We start from the raw sequence: 22,897 nt of genomic DNA on the forward strand, positions 1-22,897 counted from the left end.
GGAAATGAACCAAGAAACCTCTTTGATGGTCTGAACGTGTACTCACTCTGGGAGTACAAAGAATAACTTGAAGTGCCACAAGAGCGATCCATTTACAGGACTATTTCCCCTCATGTGGCTGGAAACGAGGCTCATCCCCCTTCCTGTCCCCATTCCAAACATCTCTACAAAGACTGAATACATCCGTGAACCCGAGTTTAACCGAAAAGGACTGCCGCCAGTAATGTGCGAGTGTCATGCTGAGTTTTCCTCCCCATCAGATTTCACTTGTCAGTCCATTACAACTGTCTAAAGCTTCATTGAAGACAGACCACTTCTGAGACCATGGGATTCCTCTTTTTTTCTTTTCTCTTGCTTCTATATATATTTTTTGACTATATAATTATATTTTGCCTCAATAAAACCTAATATCAGGCATATTTGCAAATGCAGGTGTACATTTTTCAGCAAACAGATAGATTTGAACACTCACAAAAACATTTGCATCCCCTTTTAGAGCAGCCGCAAAGTCATGAAAACGAATCAGGCTACATTTTGAGAGCTGTCTGTAATCATAAGCTCTGCTGAAGTTATTTTAGTTCCTCTATTCAGCGCACTGACTGCAATGGTTCATTTTTAGGCCAGATCAACATGTTTTGCAGCCTCTGGCTGGGCTCAGGTGTTCTCAAAGCCTCTGTCTAAGAGCAGCCCGCTACTGTGATACTGCTTATTTATATGAGGGCTCTGCATTTACCCATCACCACCTGCAGATTGAGTTGTGCATACACTCACATGTACGTATGCCACTTTTCAGGCTTCCTGTTACGGCTCAATCAGAGAAAGCAGATCAGGGATGGAATATTAACAGGGTTTATATTAGAAAATGATAGCTGATGTGCTGCAAAGGTACTGCAGCTACATATTTTCTCCATCTGGCTAAAATAAAAATATTATATTAATGAAAAATCGTATGTGTTGCATTGACTGCTATTCATTTTATCTGTTAAATAAGCAAGACGATGTTGAATATAATTATTTTGGAAATACACTACTAGTCAAAATTATTGTTTTTTAGAACTCTTTTGTAGCATTACACGTCTTTACTGTCTCTTTTGATCCTCGCCGAATAAAAGTCTTAATTTTATGTTTGCCACAAAAATACTAAGCAGCAAAAACTGTTAAGAGTGATTAATTATTAAGCACTGTTTCTTGAGCACCAAATCAGCATATTAGAATCACAGGAATACATTACATTTTATAACGTATTAAAATTAAATTTTAATAATATTTCACAATATTACTGTTTTAATTGTATTTTTAACAAATAAATGAAGCCTTGGTGAGCATAAGACTAAAATTCTTTCAAAAACATCTTAATGATGCTACACTTTGACTAGTGTATGTCCTTAAATTAAGAATAGGAATGAAAAGGAAAGTCCATGAGTATATGTATGTTCTAAAGTGGTCCGAAATCAAACTTTTAAAGTGCATGTAAACAAACAAAAGATCCTCTGCCATGATGGTGAAAAAGAGCTGTTAGTGAACTTTTGTGTCCTTGAGCAAAGTACTTACCCCAGATAGCACAATTGCCTGAACAAATGAATCATTTAGTTTAGAAAACTAGACCTGGGTTATGTGTCACTTTGAGCCTGTTTAAAAGAATCTTATAGACCACAAAAGCAGTAAAAACATCATTTCTAGGGACAAACACTTTTTTTTAGCCCTTTAAAGTGCTGCAATTAATATGAACACACACAAAAAATTCTGTCACAATGTGACTTTGCTGTGCTGTCATTAATTCAGATGCATAATTGCTTTACGAATCGTGAGGAGAATAAAGCTTGCTTTATAATGTGGGCAGATGAGGGGATCATCAGAAAGATAGCAGCCTGCTGGAAACTGCGTCGGTATAGGCCTGTACGCTTTTGTCTGCACGCACTTCTCTCTGTTGGGAAGACTGCTGAGTGGGTAATATGATTGTGTTGCAGCACCCCCCCCCCACCCCCATCTTTATATAACACTAATTTCCATAATAAGAAACTCAGAGAACGCCGGACCATTAAAATTAATCATACTTAAAGAACGCAACAATTATACAAAGACCAGCATTTATGCTCTGCCGAGGTGCTGTTTTTCCTGCCACCCTTGCCCGGGGATGTGTTCCACATAAGAGACGTGGGCCACTGGAAAGTGGTGCTTATAAAAATCAAGTGGGGCAAAGAATAAATGCAGATGTGATCGTGGTAACAGAGGCCCGACTTACGTAACTGTTACTGGAAGTTGATGTAAACGACGAGTGGTGTTATTTTCTAGCAGGGTGCTATAGGAGACACATTAGAAGATGGTAATCTACAGTTCTGTGTTTTGCAATTTCCTGAGCAGCAGTGGCTGGTGGGATTATGGAGGAAGAAGCTGTGCTGAGGTCAGTGGGGCTTTCCTGCATGGAGAACTGGCATTTCTGCATGTAATAGGGGAACCGTAAAGGACCAGCGCTTGCCAGCCTTACAACTTCATTTGCTGAAACCTTAACCGCAACCACATGACCAGGGCGGAACCGAAAACCCTGCAGGCTTGCGGATGAGGACAGAAAACTTGGTCAATATTAGACACTGACTAGTATTGAGGCTGTGCGCAGCTGTATGCAATTGCACAGATGGATGGTATTGAAAAGACACCTTTCTAAATTTGTTCGACAGACCTCATTACAACAACCAGCTGAATTGCTCTGAATATAACGACTGTAGCTGTGGTGTGAACTGAAACTACTTAGACATTGAATTGAAACTTCTTGAGACATTTAAGGAGTTTCTAGAAGTCCTTAGGAGAAATAAAAATAGACAAATATGAGTCAACTGTCAACATACAGCAAGAGTATAGAGCTATGAAAAGAATAAACTCTTTTTTTTTTTTAATTTCAATGTAATTATTTCAATATTTTACTCAACACAGGCTCATTGGAAAAAAGGTGCCTCTACCTATATTTTAGCAAAAACGTATACCTATACATTCAATTCACTTTCAGTTTCCATGACCACTAGTGACTTTAAAACACCCACAACTTCTATTAATTTTCACACTAATTATGATTACGGGGCAGATTATTGATTAATAAGCTCGTATTTTTGCACAAATACTATGCAACTGTATGACCTCAAAACACTTTTACCATAGTGCAGTTGCAAACTAACCAAGTTTGACATTATCACATAACCAGCACCATATGAATAGCTTTTCTAAAGTAGTATACTTGCTCGCGAAAGAGCAGTAACCTTTTAGCGGCACTCATTGGACATTTCATTTACGATTTGCTGCGATATGTACAACCACCAATGCAATAAAACATTACCAGATTCACGTTCATCTGTTTAGCGCAACTCACTCACTTGGCATTTCAGAGCAGAATCAATGAAATATAATTTGACAAATGTCACGACAGCCATTTTTTTCCAATGAGCTTGGGTTGAAATAACTAGAGGTCGACCGATTGATCGGTTTTGCTGAATAATCGGCACAGATAACCGATTGCTGTAACAAAAATCCATACCGATAGTTTTTCCGAGTCGAGTCTTTTTGCTGGAGCGGGCTGAGAAAGGTGAGCTGTCATTATACAGTACGAGAGCGGCCTCTAGAGGCCAACTAAAAACTGTCACCGACGCCTCGTGGAGTTTGTTTTGACACGCGAGGGACACTGCTGTATAAGTGGAGAACAGCAGTATGTTTGCTGTCGAGGCTGAGAGAATGCTAACATTAGTAGTACCTCAAGTCACAATGTGACAAAAATACACGCAAGCCCAACCGAAATGTTTAACGTCACAATTGTTACCATCTATTTGCATTCATTTACATCCAGCTGGTTATGCATTCTGCATTCTTTTATGCATTCGTTATGCAGCAAAGCTGCATATTTAAAGCTAGAGACACGAGAAAGCAAACTGTATAGTCATGCAGCCGACAGAAACATATAAACAAATCAGAAACGCATTCGATTTCGGTTCCTTTTTTATCGTCACTGTAATACATACTTTAATTTTTTGATAAGATAATCAAGTGTTCTAAAATAGGATCAAATAAAGTGTGAGAGGAACATAAAATATACATATGTATCAATTTAAATGCTATGGCTTTTGTGTAGATATTTAAAGATGGCCATCTGTAAGCACGACTGTTTTAATTTATATGAAATTGTAACACTTTTTAATAAGAGTCCATTTGTAACATTAAGTGAGATTAATAAAAGTATTGTTCATTGGTAATTTCATCATTTACTAATACTTTTTTTTACATTTTAAAGCTGTTTCTCTTAACATTAGTTAATGCACTATGAACTAACATAAATGATCAAGGTAAAATTAATATACTAGTATTTTCATGGTTCAGTACTGTTGTTAAATTTTTGTAATAAATTCAGCACAATTTAATGTGTTGTGTTTGCTTTCATTCAGTATCTATTTTAAAAACTATTGATAAAATCCACTATCAGTCGAACTCTACAAATAACTTAATTTTTCATATTGAAATCTCTGACTTTTGATAGCAGACTTTGGAAAATGGCCAATCTAAGAACAGTTTGAGACTTTGAGATACAAGCGCGCTATTATTGAGTTACTATAATGGAACCAAAAGTGTAATTTAATTTCTGCCAAATTTATCGCTGGTATATATAAAGATGTTCTGTGAAGAGTGAGTCATTCGGGCTGGGAGATATTTTTCTCTTTTCTTTCTAACTCACAGAGCAGATGACTAATATTTAACATGGCACTCCTGTGAGCGCGGATGCCGCTATTAGAACAACATCCCGCAATCAATACTCCGGTTTCCTCTGCCCACTGAAAGAGCTCATGCACAAATAGATCTGTTGATTTACATAAGCATTACATAATCCAATAGAACTGCATTTGAAGAATAACATTTGGACATTCAGTGTTGCCATAGCAATGGAAAAATATACAAGTACCAATGCATCAGAAATACAGTGCGAGTACAAATATACCATTGTATCATATTATGTAAACTGACGCTTGATGGACGTGGGTGGCTTCAAGTTTTAAACAAGTATGAAATCATTATTAATGTGATTTGATTCCAGTAAATTTCAGTGCATAAAGTCTCTCAGCACAAAAATAAATATGACAACGGCAGTATTTGGGGGAATCTCATGAAACATGTCAAGAATGTTCAGAATGTCATATTTTTATTGTCCCATTCCGTGCACAAAGATAAAGAAAACCTATTTTGTGACATTTTCATTACAGTTTCAGCACATTTCTCCCCACAATTTTCATTATTAGTAATGGAAAAAGAGATTTTATTTATTGAGCATTAATTATTTGATTGATTCATTTTTTTTTTATTACGTATTATTTGTCATAGTAGCATTTGTTGTACTGCCTTTCATTTATACAGATTAAAAATGCTAATAAATATATTTACTTTATTTTAAATTAAAATATTACCTGTTAACATGCAATGAAAAAAAATCATCAAAATAGAATAATGGTGATTAAAGCAAAGAAGTAAAAATGTCAAATGATCAATTTGTGCAAACTGCGAAATATCTTTATGTTTCTTTTAGATTTTGGGACAAAATGTGACCTTGACTGATTTTTTTCCCCCTCCATTGTGGTGGCATTATTTTCTTCAGATCAATTTTTCTACAGGCTCAGCACTGTTCATGATGCACTTCCCCTTCTTGGTCACAAGATGGCGTAATACCCAGCTGTGACAGGCCCACAAAACAGGAAGTAAAACATTACAAAGAATCACAACCTCAAATGTTTCAAGTCTATTTTTAGCCCGTTTGTCTTTGAGTGCTCTCGCTCACATCTCGCTCGGCACCCTTCAGGCCACATACCGAAATAACTAAGACAAATGGTTGTTGACATCAACAATTTCATTTTCTCATTCATCTCATTCCACCGCTTTGGTGTTGGGGAGACGTGCCCAGGATCCGACATTACTGCTTATTAAACAAGCCGTCTGATGGAGCCTTAAGTTTACCTCCACAAAAGTGGCCCTAATGAGTGCTTGTCGAAATGCCACCAACCGTAAATTCTGACCACAGCCGCAGTAGACGACACACACAGCTAGATGGCAGTTCAGCAGGTTTCCAATGACGAACGGACGTTAAACAAACAACCGGAGGCCTGTTATTGGACATAATAGAGGTTACGGCCCGAGAAAACCAACCTAAAACCAGCACGTTCATAATCACATCTGTACGAGCTGGGATTGAAGGGGGAATAATATGAACTTTTTCCGCTTCTCTCCAGAGGGTAAAACTGTGAATTAATCATAGAGGCAGACTGGGAGAGAGAATGCAAGCTGTGTGTGTGAGAAAAAGACATTGTTCCCCAAGCTACGCAGGATGCCTGAAAGGTTTTGTTGAGAAGTCGACCCTTGAACTAATCCAGATTCACACAGTTAAACAGCGAGAAGGAAAGCCAAAGCAGGGCTTTTGTCATTCCTGGCCTTTAGACCTTAAATTACCTCACTCACTCCCTTCAGGCTAAAACCCATTAACTTTCAAAAGCCAGCTTTAATTATTAAACGTTCTAAATAATGCGCAATGAGAGCCCGTGTTTTTGTAGTGTATGTGGTTTGTACAGAGACATCCTCCCTGCAAAACATTTGATTGTTGGAATTGGTTCTGTGATGCGGCTGAAATGAAAGCCACATTCCTGGGTAGTGATTTAAAGACATTAAATTAGAGGCCTGAGCTTGAACACTGCTCAATCTTTAGCCCAAGATAAACACAGCACTTATTCTCTCAGTACAATGTGAAGTGATAAAGCATAAATAAGCCATACATGGCTAAAGAAACTACATCAACATGGTGGTTGTTCCAAAACAAAGCATTAGGAAAAGCTTTTAAACTCCACATTATAAATACTCTGGGAAACGGAGCGTGCGGCACTACAGGACAAACCTTAAGACGTGTCTGATATGGGTCAGTGACACAGTGCAGACTTTCCAAACTTTGTAAACACTTTGTTGTCAATGTCTTTTAAAGGGGGGGTGAAATGCTCATTTTCACTCAATCTCCTGTTAATCTTGAGTACCTATAGAGTAGTATTGCATCCTTCATATCTCCAAAAAGTCTTTAGTTTTATTATATTTATAAAAGAAAGGTAGGCTGTACCGAGTCTTTCAGGAAAAAACCGAGCGGCTGAAGGCGGGCCGTGTGGGTGGTGCTAAAGCTGTGCTAACGCGCCGAGCTAACAACAACACACAGAGACATTTGAAGCAGTTTTACGCACCGCCCAGTTCCAACGCACGACCGCAAACCTCTATCATTGTGACTGCTCGATCCTTAAGCATTAGACGATCTGCAAATCCGTCGATCTGGGCTTTGTTTATAAAACAAGCATCGTCGAAATTCAGGGAACAAACAGTCTTGCACAACCTCCGTTGATGCTCTGGAAAAACAAACTCCATCCACTGTTCCCTTAACGCTGGGTTCTTTGGGAATCTGTGCAGGGTTGTCTTGCCCTGGCAACCAAAAACCCACTTCTTTAGTGACACTGACTTCCCTAAAGCCGAGCATAGCGATTTGATGGGCGTACTGCTTTCGCTCTCTCGCTCTGGTCTACGGTTGCACGTGCGCCCGCGTCCTTTCGGAGAAGTGCCCTTAGGACCCGTATAAGGAAATTCCGCTACATCTGACGTCACACATGCCCATACTCGAAAAAAACTTTCCGAAACTTGTGACAAACCGGAAGGAGCATTTTTGGAACAGAAATACTCCTTCAAACGTACAATTTAATTTTTGAAACTTTGTCAAGGTTTAGCATGGGAATCCAACTCTTTAACAGTGTAAAAAACTCAGTATGCATGAAATAGCATTTCACCCCCCCCTTTAAGAGAAATTTCAGCTGACAATAAAGTGGCAAGCAATAAAAGACATCTTTTTTTGTGTGTCCTAGCCAGCCACGACCACGACAAGCACCAAGTTTGATAACAGTATGGTTTCTATTTCTGCTGCGTTGTACTGGGAAGCAACTTTTCATTTTTTCTTTATAGAAATTTTACCAATTCTAATACAACAGCAAAACCGATAAGCTATCAAACACACTTCATTTAAAATGTTAGATTAAAATGTATTGATATTCATATTAATAACTTAACTTATATGAATATTTAACGATTGCAATGTACCCGTGTTGATTAACCGGCAAAATACCACGGACGAGAATCTATGAACCGCATTATTAGTCTGTTTTCTGAAGCTGCTCGATATATTAAAACCATAATATAGCATATGCTGAGATTCAGTAAAATGAATATATGCGCTGCAGGTTTCAGAGTGAAGCGCGGCCGTTTACACGTTTCTTCCAGCGGCTCCATTCACAGTAAATGCTACTCCTTACGAATAGTGGCTGTAACATTTCTATTGTAAAGATGTGGCCAAATATTAAAGATTAAGTGGACATTTGAATTATATGCTGTTTGGCCAATATTTTGATCTGCTGTAAAATGTAACAACAACAATCACAAGGCCATTGGCGTCCTCTGCAGACATTTGTACTTACAGGGTACCCGCGGGGTCTTAAAAGCATTGAAAAAGTCTTAAATTTGATCATCTCAAATTAAGGCCTTAAAAGCCTTGAATTTGGTATACAAAGTCTTGGATTTTATTACAAAGGTCTTAAATTTTGTTTTGCCTTTTCTATGATTAAGTTCATACCGTAACAAAAGTAACTGTTACTAATGAAAACTAATTAAAAATCAGTCGCTTAACGTTGAGTGCACCTCACGCTCCATGTCATTAAAGAACGCGCAAAAGCGTGCGCACCCGTTACGATGGTTACTAATCAGAGCTTTTCTGTTAAAAGAACATGTTTTCTACCCGGTCTTTTCAGTAGTATCTGGCCACAGCCATCCACGCGCGCTCTCTCTACATTGTTGAAGAAGCGCGGATGATCTGAAAACACAGACAAGCTGGAGTTCAGCGATCTTCGTTTGAGAAGATCTGTCATGAGCCGCTTGCGCTGTTTGTGCGACTAAATCTGCGATCAAAATGCAGGCTGATATACAGCAGTGTTTTTAATGTTAATCATTATGCGAGCAAGAATGCAATGTTTCCCGACTATCCACACGATTTCAAATGTGACATTGATTTTATGCAATAAACATAAAAAAAATAAAAAAAAAAGTAACATTAAGTGATGTACTACATTTTAAACAGTATTGTCAGGCTTATTGCTCTATTTTGCAACAAAATCTGTGGCTTTGACAAAGACAATGAGTTACCGCCACCTACTGGCGATTTTAATATCATATTTTTATTAATATTAAACGTGTTTTAACATTGAATATTTATTGAACGTTGTTTTATTTAAAGCATTATTTATATTTTAAAGGTATTATAAAGGTGAAAAATGAAATGGAAAAAATCGATTAAATGGGGCAAATATTGTCCCTTAATGGAAAGATGTGACTGCAGTCGTGGAAGAGAGGGGGTACGGCACTCTAAAAAATTGGAGAACTAAGGAAAAGGGATATGTAGAATTGCACAAGTGCTACGGCTAAAGAGTGCAATGTCAATACAGCCTGTTAGCTTAATTTTAATTTCTCATAAGCTTAATCGAATTGGCCTAGAGAGAATAATTATGACATTTTCTGTCTAAAGACTACATATAAAATAGCTACCAAAATTAAAGTAACTGCAGTTTGACTAAAAGTAAAGACTAAAAGTTGACAAAAAATGCAAACACATTTCGTCAACTAAAACTATGAAAGGCAGAATGACTCAAATGTGACTAAGACCAATAACCATTTTCGTCTGAAGATGAAGAGTAAGACTAAATCAAAAATGGCTGCCAAAATTAACATTGGCCTACACACGTGCGCGCTACAACGCTGCTGCGTATGTATTAAATATGACTGATAATTTAAATAAAATGTTTTATTTAATTCAAGTAATCTACTTGTACATAATAATTTTTTAGGGCTTAAAATGTATACAGATTTGACATTTTCCCCTCATACTTCTGTTGGAATTGGTACGAAGTTGGCATTGAATTTCATTTTAAATGGTATTAAAAAGGTCTTAAAAAGCCTTGAATTTAAGTTGGAGGATCCTGGGGGTACCCTGACTTAAACTGATTGTTTATATTATGTGTTTTAACAGTGTTTCTTAATAAAACCAAATGATTACTTGAAACTTTATTTGAACCATTATTATTGCCTTATTGTTGTAATGAGTATTTTTTAAGTTGACTTAACTTAAAAAAGTGAGGAAACCAGTTGCCTTAAAAATATTAAGTAATAAACTTCATGCGTAATTGAAAAAATTAAGTTATGTGAACTCCATTACGCATGAAGCTTATTTACTTAATAATGTAAAGGAAATGGTTTTCCTCACTTTTTTTAAGTTAAGTCAACTGATCACTTTTTATAGTGTATAATATACCTTGCCAAGACAGCCATGTTGAATCACAGCCACATTATTATGTACTATAAAAGTTAGCCAGTCAGACAGCCCTCCTGTATCGAATCATCGAATAATATTTTAAAATGCAATTTTTGAAATAAAGTACCTAAGAGTATTATCTTCATTAAGAAACATTTTTGCTGACAACAGACTGGTGCTGGTTGAAACTGTCACATGTCTTGTTAAAGAAAGAACACGATGGAATCTTAGCAGGGCAAATGAGCCTGTAAATCGACATGCAAATTGCGATGATAAACTAATTAGATCAATCAGGGATTTAATTAGGTTTTGTCAGCTTTCACAACCACAATGTCACACCAACACTCCTTTCCACTTGGTAAATACGGGCAAATGGTGTAAATACAGATAAACGGCTAATCATAAATAGATGTGGATCAATGATTGGCATTTCTAAGAACCCAAATCGTTATCGTCTGACATTCAAGAGAACTCGTAGCAGAGATATTGCTGGATAATGCAGTGCATTTGCTAATGATTTGAGGGATAATAAATGCATACTGCTATTGTTTACTACAGCTGCAGTCTCAAATGAAGCGCCGATCTCTCAGGGGACAAAAACAGCTGATGCAATACTCCCTGGGAAAAAGCCTTCTTTCAAAGCCAGATCATTAAACTTCACTTAAAGGGCTTGCATTAAAATCTGTCATACTGGGTAGAGGTTCAAGGATGAGGTCTGTGAAGCGTGACTTGGTTGAATTTAGAGCAAACATTAATTCTAGGGGGGATACAGAAATCAATAATCAAGAACTGCGAGGTTCTTGCATTGTACTATAAATCCCACAATGCAATGGCTATGTTTGGAATAGCATACTAACATACAGATACTTACAGATACCATATGGAGATTACAAAAATTTGCACAATTTCTCTATGCATGGAATTTGACCAAATTTGCAATGCTGTAAAATGTAACAAATGTTACACAAAATTGAATTTCCATTATAATAATAAAACCATTTTATTTCCAATATAACCATTAGATGACATTCGTTATGTTAAATATATGCAACATGATATGCTGTTTAAAACTTTACAATAAGGTTCATTATACATTAGTTAATGTATTTACTAACATGAGCTAACAATGAGCAAAACATTTGTTACAGAATTTATTCATCTTTGTTAATGTTAGTTAATAAAAATACAGCTGTTCATTGTTTGTTCACAGTGCATTAACTAATGTTACAACATTTGATTTTAATAATGTATTAGTAAATGTTGAAATTAATATTAACTACCATTAATAAATGCTGAACAAGTATTGGTCATCCGTAGTTCATGTTAACTAAGGTAGTTAACTAAAGTATCTTATTGTAAAGTGTTACCAAACATTCTTTGTTGCATAATGTATTCACATTGTATGCAGTATACAGCATTTCCTGAAAGCTATTCAGTAACTAGCAGGTTAGCATTCCATTGAGGCAATGAATGCACCTATCAGTCGTTTTTCATATTGGTAGATAGTATTTGTACATGGTACTGCAAATATTTTTCAAACATTATGCAAATCTGCATGAATCCTGAATTGGTTAGTTCTGCAGAGCCGAGTGCATCGAGAAATATCTGTAGAGCTTTTTAAAAAAAGGGACAGTAGAAATTCACACGGCAACAAAATGAACCTCAGCGATAGAGGGACTAAAGTTGCATGACAAGGTTTATGGAATGCTGTTATCTGCAGAGGCATTCATAAGCAGAGCATTTTTGGAACAAAGATCTCTCTCTCTCTGGGAAGAGGAGGATTAAATAAATAAGCATGGGCCAGATTGATCAGTGCCACTGACCTATATAATTAAAAGGCAGAGGGGAGGGGGGGTGGAATGCTGCAGTCTCTCTCAAGGTTGTTGATGTCATATTTTATGACCTAATTTGTAATCTACATTTGATTCTCTTCCCCCACAACAAACATAGTAGCCAAAAGCTAATCAGATAATACAGTAACTATCATTACCACTACCACTATTTCTGGAGCATAACATCTCGTTTCCATTCGCTTTCATTACATGGAAAAGCCAGTACATTCTTCAACATTTCTCCTCCTGTGTACCATCGAAAGAAAAAAAGTCATATAGGCTTGGAATGACATGATTTTTGGGTGAGCTATTCCTTTAAATATTGATTTTCATTTGAGTTACAGCCATGCACCACATGATCGAAATCCATCTTCATGCCTCATTCATGACTTTGCAAGCTTTCTTTAGAGTGCCTTCTTTCTAAGATGAGTAATTCCACACAAAGTCAGTTCAGTCGGCTGCCCTTCAAAGGGTGGGGAAGTGCTTAACAGAAATCTTTTAAGAACTTATCTTTTACCCTGAGTAGGGAGGGAGGAAAAGAAAGACACACACACACACACACGCACACACACACACACACACACACACACACACACACACACACACACACACACACACACACACACACACACACACACACACACACAAGATCAAGGTATGTTCGGCTTGTTTTGCAGGAGTGAGGTCACTCATAATAAAAAAAAAACAAATGAATCTCTGACATCTTTATTCCCATCTGTGGCAGGGCTGCACTTGGCATCGGCCCTGCATAAGGACTCCCATGAAAAGCCACTTGAGCTGGGCTCCAATGAGCAGAGCTTGTAGCCGAACAATAGGTAGCTCGTCCCAAAACCGAAGACGAGCCGGTGAAGCGGCCGCAGATAATGCCGTGCGTCACTGCGGCTTGAACGGCCTTTCACTCGCAAACCACGTACAGAATGGCTTCATTTGCAGGGCAAATTAATTCAATTAATTACTCTTGGTAGCAGCTGCACAAGCAGACACATCAGCACATCCATGACTGTTTGATCAAGGTTATAACATCGAATTTTGGCAGCCTATTATTCACTGAACAGATACATTATTGGTGGCTATTGACTCAGCACTAAGTTTGAAGGTTGAACGCTGCCAGGAACACAATCCCTGCCAACTCCACCTGCCCGGGCCCCACTCAAGCCCTCGATGAGCCAGACGGAAGAAAGAGACATGTCACACAGACCTTAAAGGTCAAACTGGATAGCTTTCAGAGCAAATACAATAACAGTGTCTCCTCCTGCCTCCGAACCTTTAAGAATAAGCACAAACCCATGCCAAACCTGCCCTACATGCAGCATTTCAAACAGTAGTTCACAAACACAAGCATGACCAGTGTCTTATATCACCATACGAGTAATTTTTTATCGGTTTAATTTTATTTATTTATGGTAATAATCACTAATTTCATTGTATATAGAAAGTATATATATATATATATATATAGGAGTGCAGTGATGTTTTAAAATGGAGGCAAAGATTTATATAAAATTTTCACTTTCCTGATTAAATAAACATATAAAAAAGAGAGACCACATACAATTATATTTTGTATATTTACACTATGTAATTATTACCAAGAATAAATCTCAAGTTAGTGTTTTTATGCATTTTAACATTTAACATAACATCCAAAATAATAACTAAAGACAGTAACAATTTAAACAATATATTTCATATATGTTATTATATAAACACTGTTCAGAGACACGAAGATGTACCTTTAATTTCCCCAAGCTGAATGCTCACTAAAAAAACCCTACAGTCATCATGTTTTCAGGCCATTTCAAGTTTGATTCTGATGTGACACAAAGCAGTGATATCTAAGTGGGTGAGTTATTTACTTTTTAATTAGTCTTCCCATTAACACCATAATTTTCTTCATTCAGACCAATTCGCGAATGCCACGAAAACAAGAGGAGATATTTATTGCACGAACCAATCATTTCCAATCATAAACGATCATTTCCAATCATAGCACGACGGAGGCATTGCCTCCTCTCATGTGACTTTCCCCCATTCATTCTTAATTACTCCCCATCAAACCCAGTGCACGTGTCTGTTAAAAGTCAATGGGCTCAGGGGAGGCAAGAGAGACGTAGACTCCCGTTGTAACTTTACATGCGAGTGTCGCTGTTGGACAGTGTTAAAATGATTTATTGTGTAAAATTTGTGATGTTTAATTAGAACTTCTCCGAAGGCGCATTTTGATCGTGTCAGTCTCTGTTTAGTGCACACAGCGTAGTTAAACTACAACAGAAAAACATGTCACCATAGGGCTAGGCTGATTTCTTGTTTTTAATCAGTCCTCATTTTGATGAACCGAGAGTCTATGCTGTTTTCAAAATACTGAACATTATTTGTAGCACGCAGAGCCGCCTACCATCCAATAATAGCAATAAGCTTTGTTACTTTTCATATATGCAATTTAAATGTTTATATACATACAACTAAAACTTTCAGCCAAAACTTTAATTTCGGTTTCAGTGTTTCTTTAAAAAAATTATTTCAGTACTTCATCAGTTTGGTGTGATATACTGCAGGGTAATTATATTATGCTGGATTTGTGGTAATATATTGTACCAAATCAATGCCTTAAACGAATCATTTGTTACTCACTGTCTCATTGTTCTGGATCCTTAAGTCAAGGGAACCAGAGATTTTAAAAAAAGTTAAGTAGGACAAAGTGATTAATCTCATAAAAAATGATAATTTGGGTGTTCCAAATCTGCTGAGCTAATTCTGCAGGCACAGCTTTCATGCAGGGCTGCTAATAATATGGGGTGTAAATAATAAAATCAACAGTGTCAGTGCATGTTTTTTAATGGGCATATCCTATCATGCATAAGCATACTAAAGAAAGAGCAGACCCACACAGAATTTCACAGAAAAGTCAGCAGATTGCAGAATTGCCACACATGCCTCCTTTCCTCCCTAATTTTATTGTTTTGTCTAATCATTCTTTCAGCTACCAATAGAACTGTAATACTCTCAGCATTGTTTAACACATATTACCACATTTAAATTAATTCCACCAAATTCCGCATATTCCGCCCAAAAATCGGACATACCTCTCGTAGTGTCTTCGTGTGCACGTGGCGGCGCTAGTGCTCCCCGGGTTGCCGCCCAGTTCATCATATACATTTTTCCACTGGCGTCGCGCTGTGATCTGCAATGGGAAGGGGGAGTCCATTATGAGAGACAAAGACGTTCATGTAATGGATGTACATGGAACAGAAATGAAATAAACACGGACATTAGCATTCCACTATTCATGCATTCAACATGTATTCTGGGCTTTCTTTCTTGTTGAGTGATGAAAATAAGAAGGCCACTTGATGCATATTAAACAGATCCCGTAAGCTTTATATAATAAATGACACTGAGCGCATGATGTCCCATGCAAGGTCATTAGATATTGAGTTTTTGAAATGAAATTGATGTATGCGTACTCTTAACTAAAGAGAAAAAAAGAAAACGCGCACCAGATTAACATAATTCACATACACAGCGATTAATATTCATGAGAGACCTTTAGTGCATTCAGTGTACGAGGGTTAAAAGATTTTTAATGGCCGTTTCCCTCAGCTAATGGCTGACTCTCTCAATAAAATGCATTCCGTGGAAAACCACATGCATCAAGTGCTGGGGAATTAATGCATGTGTGATTTAGTCGCCCGGGCCAATATATTCACCACAGACTAGTTACAACACAAATAAGAACAATATTCTCAGAGTGTTCCAGAATACAGTGTGACCCAATGTCCACGGAGACCTAATCACTACAATCCATTCGATTGCAGAAACACTTCAATTAAAATATCGTTGACCGTGAGCTGTACTTTCCTTCGGTAACTTGACTCGCTGAGTAGGGCATCTGCTGTCTCCTAAGGCGTTTAATGAAGCGCTTGCAGTTTTGACAGCATGAGAACAGAATCGCCCCTATGGCCTCTGCTGCCTTCTCTAAACTCCCTCCGTCATAATAGCCCTTGACTGCTGTTTGTTTTCACATCGCCGTTGTGTACGAGGCAGGTTTTAGGTCTGGAGTACAGTTGCGGTATTAAAACTGTATAAAAGTACAGTTCAACCCCAGGAGAAGATCTTTTTGTGCAAAATAAATGTTTCCAATGACATCATGACTCCTCCTGCACAATGATTTTTATTACACATGTCAGTTGCATTTAAAGCCAAGCATTCTGTGGCAAAGAGAATCCAGGCAGCCAAAGGACAAAAAAAATGACGGTTCGCTTAAAAACAAAAAAACGGGAAGCCGTATCAATACATCGGATAAAAAGAGCAAAGGAGCGAGGAGTGACTTCCTGTTTGCTTTTAATCTAAATAACTTCAGAGTTGATGAATGAGTACAGAGCTGCTAAAAAATATTGAATAGCTGGTCACAAAGAAGGGACTTTAATGTTTTCACCATATTTTAGCAGAGCAGATGTCAGATAAGCTGCCAAGCGAATTCCCTTTATTGTGCAGTTCGCTTGTTGCACAATAATGGTCCCTTAAGAGCCTCAACATGGGTAGTGAACAGGCCCCAACCAATTTCCTCCACCGCAAAAGGGTTACACGTGTTTTCCACTTGTAGATTTTATAACAACTGCGAGCGCTCTGGCCAAATTTGGATGTGAGAGAGTTCCGCATCCAGGCCAGAGTTTAGTAAACACACATTACATGGCAGGCTGGAAAAAAACTAAACTCGTTTTTTTTTTTTTTTTAGGAATCTTTCAGAGCCAAAGGAAAAAGCGTGCTGCCAAAGGCACTGGATTTCAAACAAATTGTGTAAACACTCACCACCTCGTATCCTCCCAGTTTCTGAGCCGCTTGAAACATAGTCCAAAGGTTTACTGTAAGAAGGATAACAAGGATGACGATTAGTTCCACAGGAGAGCAGAAGGAAATGTTCGTATAGGCCGTATTCGGAATAACATACTACTATACTATTCTTAGTATGGCATCAGCAGTGTACAGTGCGCATGGTATGAGAATTTCCCCATACACGGAACACACGGATGTTCTACTACATGCAAAAATGTACAGTATTCAGCACTGATGTATCCCACAATGCATTTCCAGTGTGGTCGTTGGACTGGAAGTAATTGTACATCCCATTTGACTCATTATTTGGTCAGACAGTCCAAAATTTTACACTAAATTAAATTAAAAAGGGCAAAATATTGTTTCATTTTGTAGATGATAATTGGATGCCACTCACAGGCAAAAATAATGAGGTCATGTGGCGTCTGTGTAACATTCCTGCATAATAGGCAGTTCAAGTCAAGTCAATTTTATTTATATAACGCTTTTCACAATACACAGTTTCAAAGCAGCTTTACAGAAAATCCTGATGTTAATGTTTGTAATATCTTAATATCTTCATGCCTTATATAGTCTCATTTAGCAGATTAGAGCTGGGCAATAACGTTTATATTTTGCAATGATTTGCTATATAGTACATATAAAAATGTTATGTAGTATACAATAATGCCTACTTTTAAATAATAGTAGACTGCATATATAGTGTATACTGTGCAGTATAAAGTACGCTAGCATTCCATTCTGAATTTTTACACCCTCTTCAAATCAATCGAACATCAAATAAATAACTTGAAACGCTTGTCGACAATCCATTCCCTGTCATTTAATTTTCGTCACATGAATGCTAATGCTAAGCAGGGGAGAGTGAGCGAGAATGAAAACGAAATAAATTTGTGTCAGTTTAATGAAGCAGAGCTGTGCCACATTTATGAATAAGGCACAGCAGAAATTAATGAGAGACTTTGCTGCTGGCGGACTAATCAATCAAGATTCAATCGCCGCGAACACAAAGCCACGGCATTCGTCAGAGTGAGAGCGGTGTTTTTCTGTCCTCATATCAGGCCATATTGATTTTTGCCTCCTCTCAATAGTTACTTCTGATGGACTGTCGTGCTACGGGGCGAGTTGTTTTTAAGTCAGCTGAATGACATTAAACTTACAGCCGAGAGCTGCTCTCTGGCACTTTGATACATCAGCAAAAGTACAAATTCTGCTGGGGATTTTTTTTTTTGCAAAAAAAGAGCTTGTCACTGGGGCAGTTCCCCTTAAAGGGACAACTTTGCATCGTTTATACCTCTAAATTCCAAATATTAGTATCTAAAAACCACTTTAGGTTTTCTTACCACTGGTATTTCCTTTCTTTATGCGATTTTTGTCTTTGTTATGTCCCTCTATATACAGTACGTTTAGATTTTGCACAGTAAACAGTAACCCTGTTACCATAGTTTTTATTCTGTAGAGCTGTCAACCCTGTTAAAATCAACTCTTGTTTCCTTTCTGAAGGCATAACTATCTCCCAAATGTAAAATGTATTAAAGGGTTAGCTCATTTTCAAAAAATGGAAATTCTGTCATCATTTACTCATCCTCATTCCAAACCAAAAGATGTTCGTTCATCTTTGAAACATAAATGAAGGTATTTTTTATGAAACCTGAGAGACTTCAGTACATCAAGAACTTGCACACATTAAAAATTTCATAAAGAGATAACTGCATATGGATCAAGCAGTTTAAAGTCTTATAAAGAGATTGTGTCTCTTTGGACAATTTAGGCTATTATTCATTTATAAGCATTGATCAACACATACATAGAACACATCAAATATGGTATGCAGAAGCTTAAAAGTGCTTGCTTGATGTGCGAAAACCAATTAATTTGTTTTTATATTTCATGTACTCTGTGTATGTGCGATTGTGCGTTGATCAGTGTTTATTAATGACAGATTTAACAGAAGAATAAGAGAAGTTTTTGGGGTGAACCATTCATTTAATTCAGCTTGAGATGACACAAAGCTCTTTATTAACGCTTCAACACATTATTTGTCAGATAGAATGTTTAATTTGTCTCAAACACTTTTAAGACAGAAAACCGATGCCTGATTCACTGCTTTCATAGAACAGTATGAATCACCCTCCACAAAAAGTATGTGTCACAATATATGAGGGTAAAAAAAGGTTTATAGCCTAATGACGAGCATCTGTAGTGTGAGTAAGAACATGGCAGAGTACGTCTCTTCTGCTCTCCGGCTCACGCAGAGACTCCTACACTCATGTGTGCATCTTGACGTAGGTCAAATATGTCCCTATTTGATCATGGATAACAGCAAATGATCCTTCTATATAAAACTCAAATAATAGGCTTTCAGTCAGTCAACAGATTTATTCCATTACGTAATAAGACGTAATAACCAAGATAATTGAAATGAAACCCCACAAATAGCGCTTGAAGTTTATTCCAATGGAGATTGGTGTTAGCATGTCGCTAAGCTAATGATGCAACACTCCAGCAGAGATAATATACAATACATCATGCATCATCCTGAGCTACTATGATACCAAGTGAGATTTCTCTTGACTCTATCTGCTACCTTAAATTTTCTTTTTGTTATTTTTCATTGAATGCACAATGCATTCTGGGATTGCCTATTTTAGAAGTCAGGATAATTGTGTGTTTTAGGCAGCTGACTAGGTTTTTGAACAGCGATATTATTTAGTGATATGCGTAGTCATGAATACTTCGAGATTCAGGCTGGATGTGGCATATTTCTATGCGGAAATGTAATGTTTTTGACTGACAACAGTGTTGAAAGTCAAGGGGAAAGATTATGAATAATAAAATCTCTGCTGTCTGCATTTAAATAGTAACAGATTGCTTGCATACTTTATTCGAGTTGAGCGTAAAGCTACTTGTTTATTCACACTGTGTACTAGAGGTCAGAGCTGGATGTGTTACATTAAAGCGATCCGCAGAGCTGCCTGGGATATAATTGTATTTATATGTTTATTTAAGTTGTGTTGACCTACTTTGCAACTTTGAAATATAAATTACACGTTTTTTTTCTGTTTTGGGCCACTGCGAACACTGAAAGGTGTTTAGTGTGAACTGGAAGGACACATAATCTCAAAAGACATTCTTTCCAAACCATATAGTTTTTTTCTTCTATGACATAAAATTAGCATTATAAACAGCACATGCCATCAGTTCTCGCATGCCACATGACTGCAAATGAGATCTGAAAGCTTCAGTAAACTGTATAAATCTGTATAAATCACCATCCATCTTGTATGCAAAAACAAAAGTTCAGACATTCTACCCAAGATATCCTTTTGTGTTTCACGAAAGAAAGAAGATCAGGTTTGGAATGACCCTTATGAGGGTAAGATGACAGAATGAGCTTTTTCTTTTGGAAACAGATAGTTCCAGCATTCTTGACTTTTTGAAATAGCATCAATTTCCGTTTGAACTAGTGACCGTAAATGGCACACACATTTTTTTCAATTTGGCTCTGAGGTTGATAAAACTAGCACTTGAGATCTTCAGAGCTGGTTAAGAATCTGTACTCACTCTGTTTGAAGCCCAGGTACGGTATCCTCTCAATGGGAGTTTTCCTCTCTTTCATGTACTTATACAGCGCCACCAGGAAGGCCTGCTCATCTGTACGGCACTCCTCACCTCCTTCAACCTTCGGTTTGTCCTCGGACGCCGCTTTTTTCCAACTGCTGCCACTATTGTTGTTTCTGGGCTTGGGCAGTCCTGATTTTGAGTCCACCTTCATCTAAACGTCACATAGCAAAAATAAATATTTAAGAATATTGAAAAGCAGGCCTGCTCTTTCTAGGTGGATAACATCAGATCTACTTCAGATCTGCATTAAATAAATATCAAAATATCAAAAGATAATGCATATTTTAATGTACATCAGTGGCTCTCAGAGTTTTATTAGTGACTGAATCAGTGATTTTGTATTAATCTTTTTTTTTTTGTGTGTGTGTGCTTGTCATCACTTATTTTTTTTTTTGCTTTTTGCTAACACCACTAATTATTGTTAGATTTATGATTAAAATAGTTTGGGGTCAGTAAGATAGTATATATAATGTATATGTATGTGTGTATGTATAATATATATATAGAGAGATACAGTATATATACACACTCACCTAAAGGATTATTAGGAACACCATACTAATACTGTGTTTGGCCCCCTTTCGCCTTCAGAACTGCCTTAATTCTACGTGGCATTGATTCAACAAGGTGCTGAAAGCATTCTTTAGAAATGTTGGCCCATATTGATAGGATAGCATCTTGCAGTTGATGGAGATTTGTGGGATGCACATCCAGGGCACGAAGCTCCCGTTCCACCACATCCCAAAGATGCTCTATTGGGTTGAGATCTGGTGACTGTGGGGGCCATTTTAGTACAGTGAACTCGTTGTCATGTTCAAGAAACCAATTTGAAATGATTCGAGCTTTGTGACATGGTGCATTATCCTGCTGGAAGTAGCCATCAGAGGATGGGTACATGGTGGTCATAAAGGGATGGACATGGTCAGAAACAATGCTCAGGTAGGCCGTGGCATTTAAACGATGCCCAATTGGCACTAAGGGGCCTAAAGTGTGCCAAGAAAACATCCCCCACACCATTACACCACCACCACCAGCCTGCACAGTGGTAACAAGGCATGATGGATCCATGTTCTCATTCTGTTTACGCCAAATTCTGACTCTACCATCTGAATGTCTCAACAGAAATCGAGACTCATCAGACCAGGCAACATTTTTCCAGTCTTCAACTGTCCAATTTTGGTGAGCTCGTGCAAATTGTAGCCTCTTTTTCCTATTTGTAGTGGAGATGAGTGGTACCCGGTGGGGTCTTCTGCTGTTGTAGCCCATCCGCCTCAAGGTTGTGCGTGTTGTGGCTTCACAAATGCTTTGCTGCATACCTCGGTTGTAACGAGTGGTTATTTCAGTCAAAGTTGCTCTTCTATCAGCTTGAATCAGTCGGCCCATTCTCCTCTGACCTCTAGCATCAACAAGGCATTTTCGCCCACAGGACTGCCGCATACTGGATGTTTTTCCCTTTTCACACCATTCTTTGCAAACCCTAGAAATGGTTGTGCGTGAAAATCCCAGTAACTGAGCAGATTGTGAAATACTCAGACCGGCCCGTCTGGCACCAACAACCATGCCACGCTCAAAATTGCTTAAATCACCTTTCTTTCCCATTCTGACATTCAGTTTGGAGTTCAGGAGATTGTCTTGACCAGGACCACACCCCTAAATGCATTGAAGCAACTGCCATGTGCTTGGTCTATTAGATAATTGCATTAAAGAGAAATTGAACAGGTGTTCCTAATAATCCTTTAAGTGAGTGTATATATATATATATATATATATATATATGTGTGTGTGTGTGTGTGTGTGTGTGTGTGTGTGTGTGTGTGTGTGTGTGTGTGTGTGTGTGTGTGTGTGAGAGATTTATTCCTTTGATGACGAAGATGAATTTTTAGCACCATTACTCCAGTATTCAGTCAGTGTCACATGATCCTTTAGAAATCATTCTAATATGATAATTTGGTGCTCAAGAATAATTCCTTCTTATGAGTGATGCTGAAAACAATTGTGCTGATAAATATTTTTGTGGAATACGTGATAAAGAAATTTCAGGACTCATTTGATTTATTTGATAGAGAAATATTTTGTAACAATGTAAGTCTTTACTGTAACTTTTGATCAATGCAATGCATTCTTCCTGAATAAAAGTATTATTTTCTAAAAACAGAACAAAACAAAAACCACGTTCTGATCCCAAACCTTCGAATGG

The 22,897-nt window shown here is 37.6% G+C and overlaps 1 protein-coding gene across 1 annotated transcript in view; it reads right to left on the reverse strand.

Annotated features, from left to right (window-relative positions):
* The window catches only part of arid5b (AT-rich interaction domain 5B), a 120,948-nt gene that overhangs the window by 13,597 nt on the left and 84,454 nt on the right, over positions 1–22,897 (reverse strand). The window contains exons 6-8 of the mRNA XM_081393213.1: positions 20,641–20,851; positions 17,053–17,105; positions 15,327–15,424 (exon numbers count right to left, since the gene is read on the reverse strand). Coding sequence (XP_081249339.1) covers positions 15,327–15,424; positions 17,053–17,105; positions 20,641–20,851 — 362 coding nt within the window. The remainder of the gene's footprint in view (positions 1–15,326; positions 15,425–17,052; positions 17,106–20,640; positions 20,852–22,897) is intronic.

This window comes from Scardinius erythrophthalmus, assembly GCF_964197995.2.
Source record: "Scardinius erythrophthalmus genome assembly, chromosome: 18".
NCBI classification, from domain to species: Eukaryota; Metazoa; Chordata; class Actinopteri; order Cypriniformes; family Leuciscidae; genus Scardinius; species Scardinius erythrophthalmus.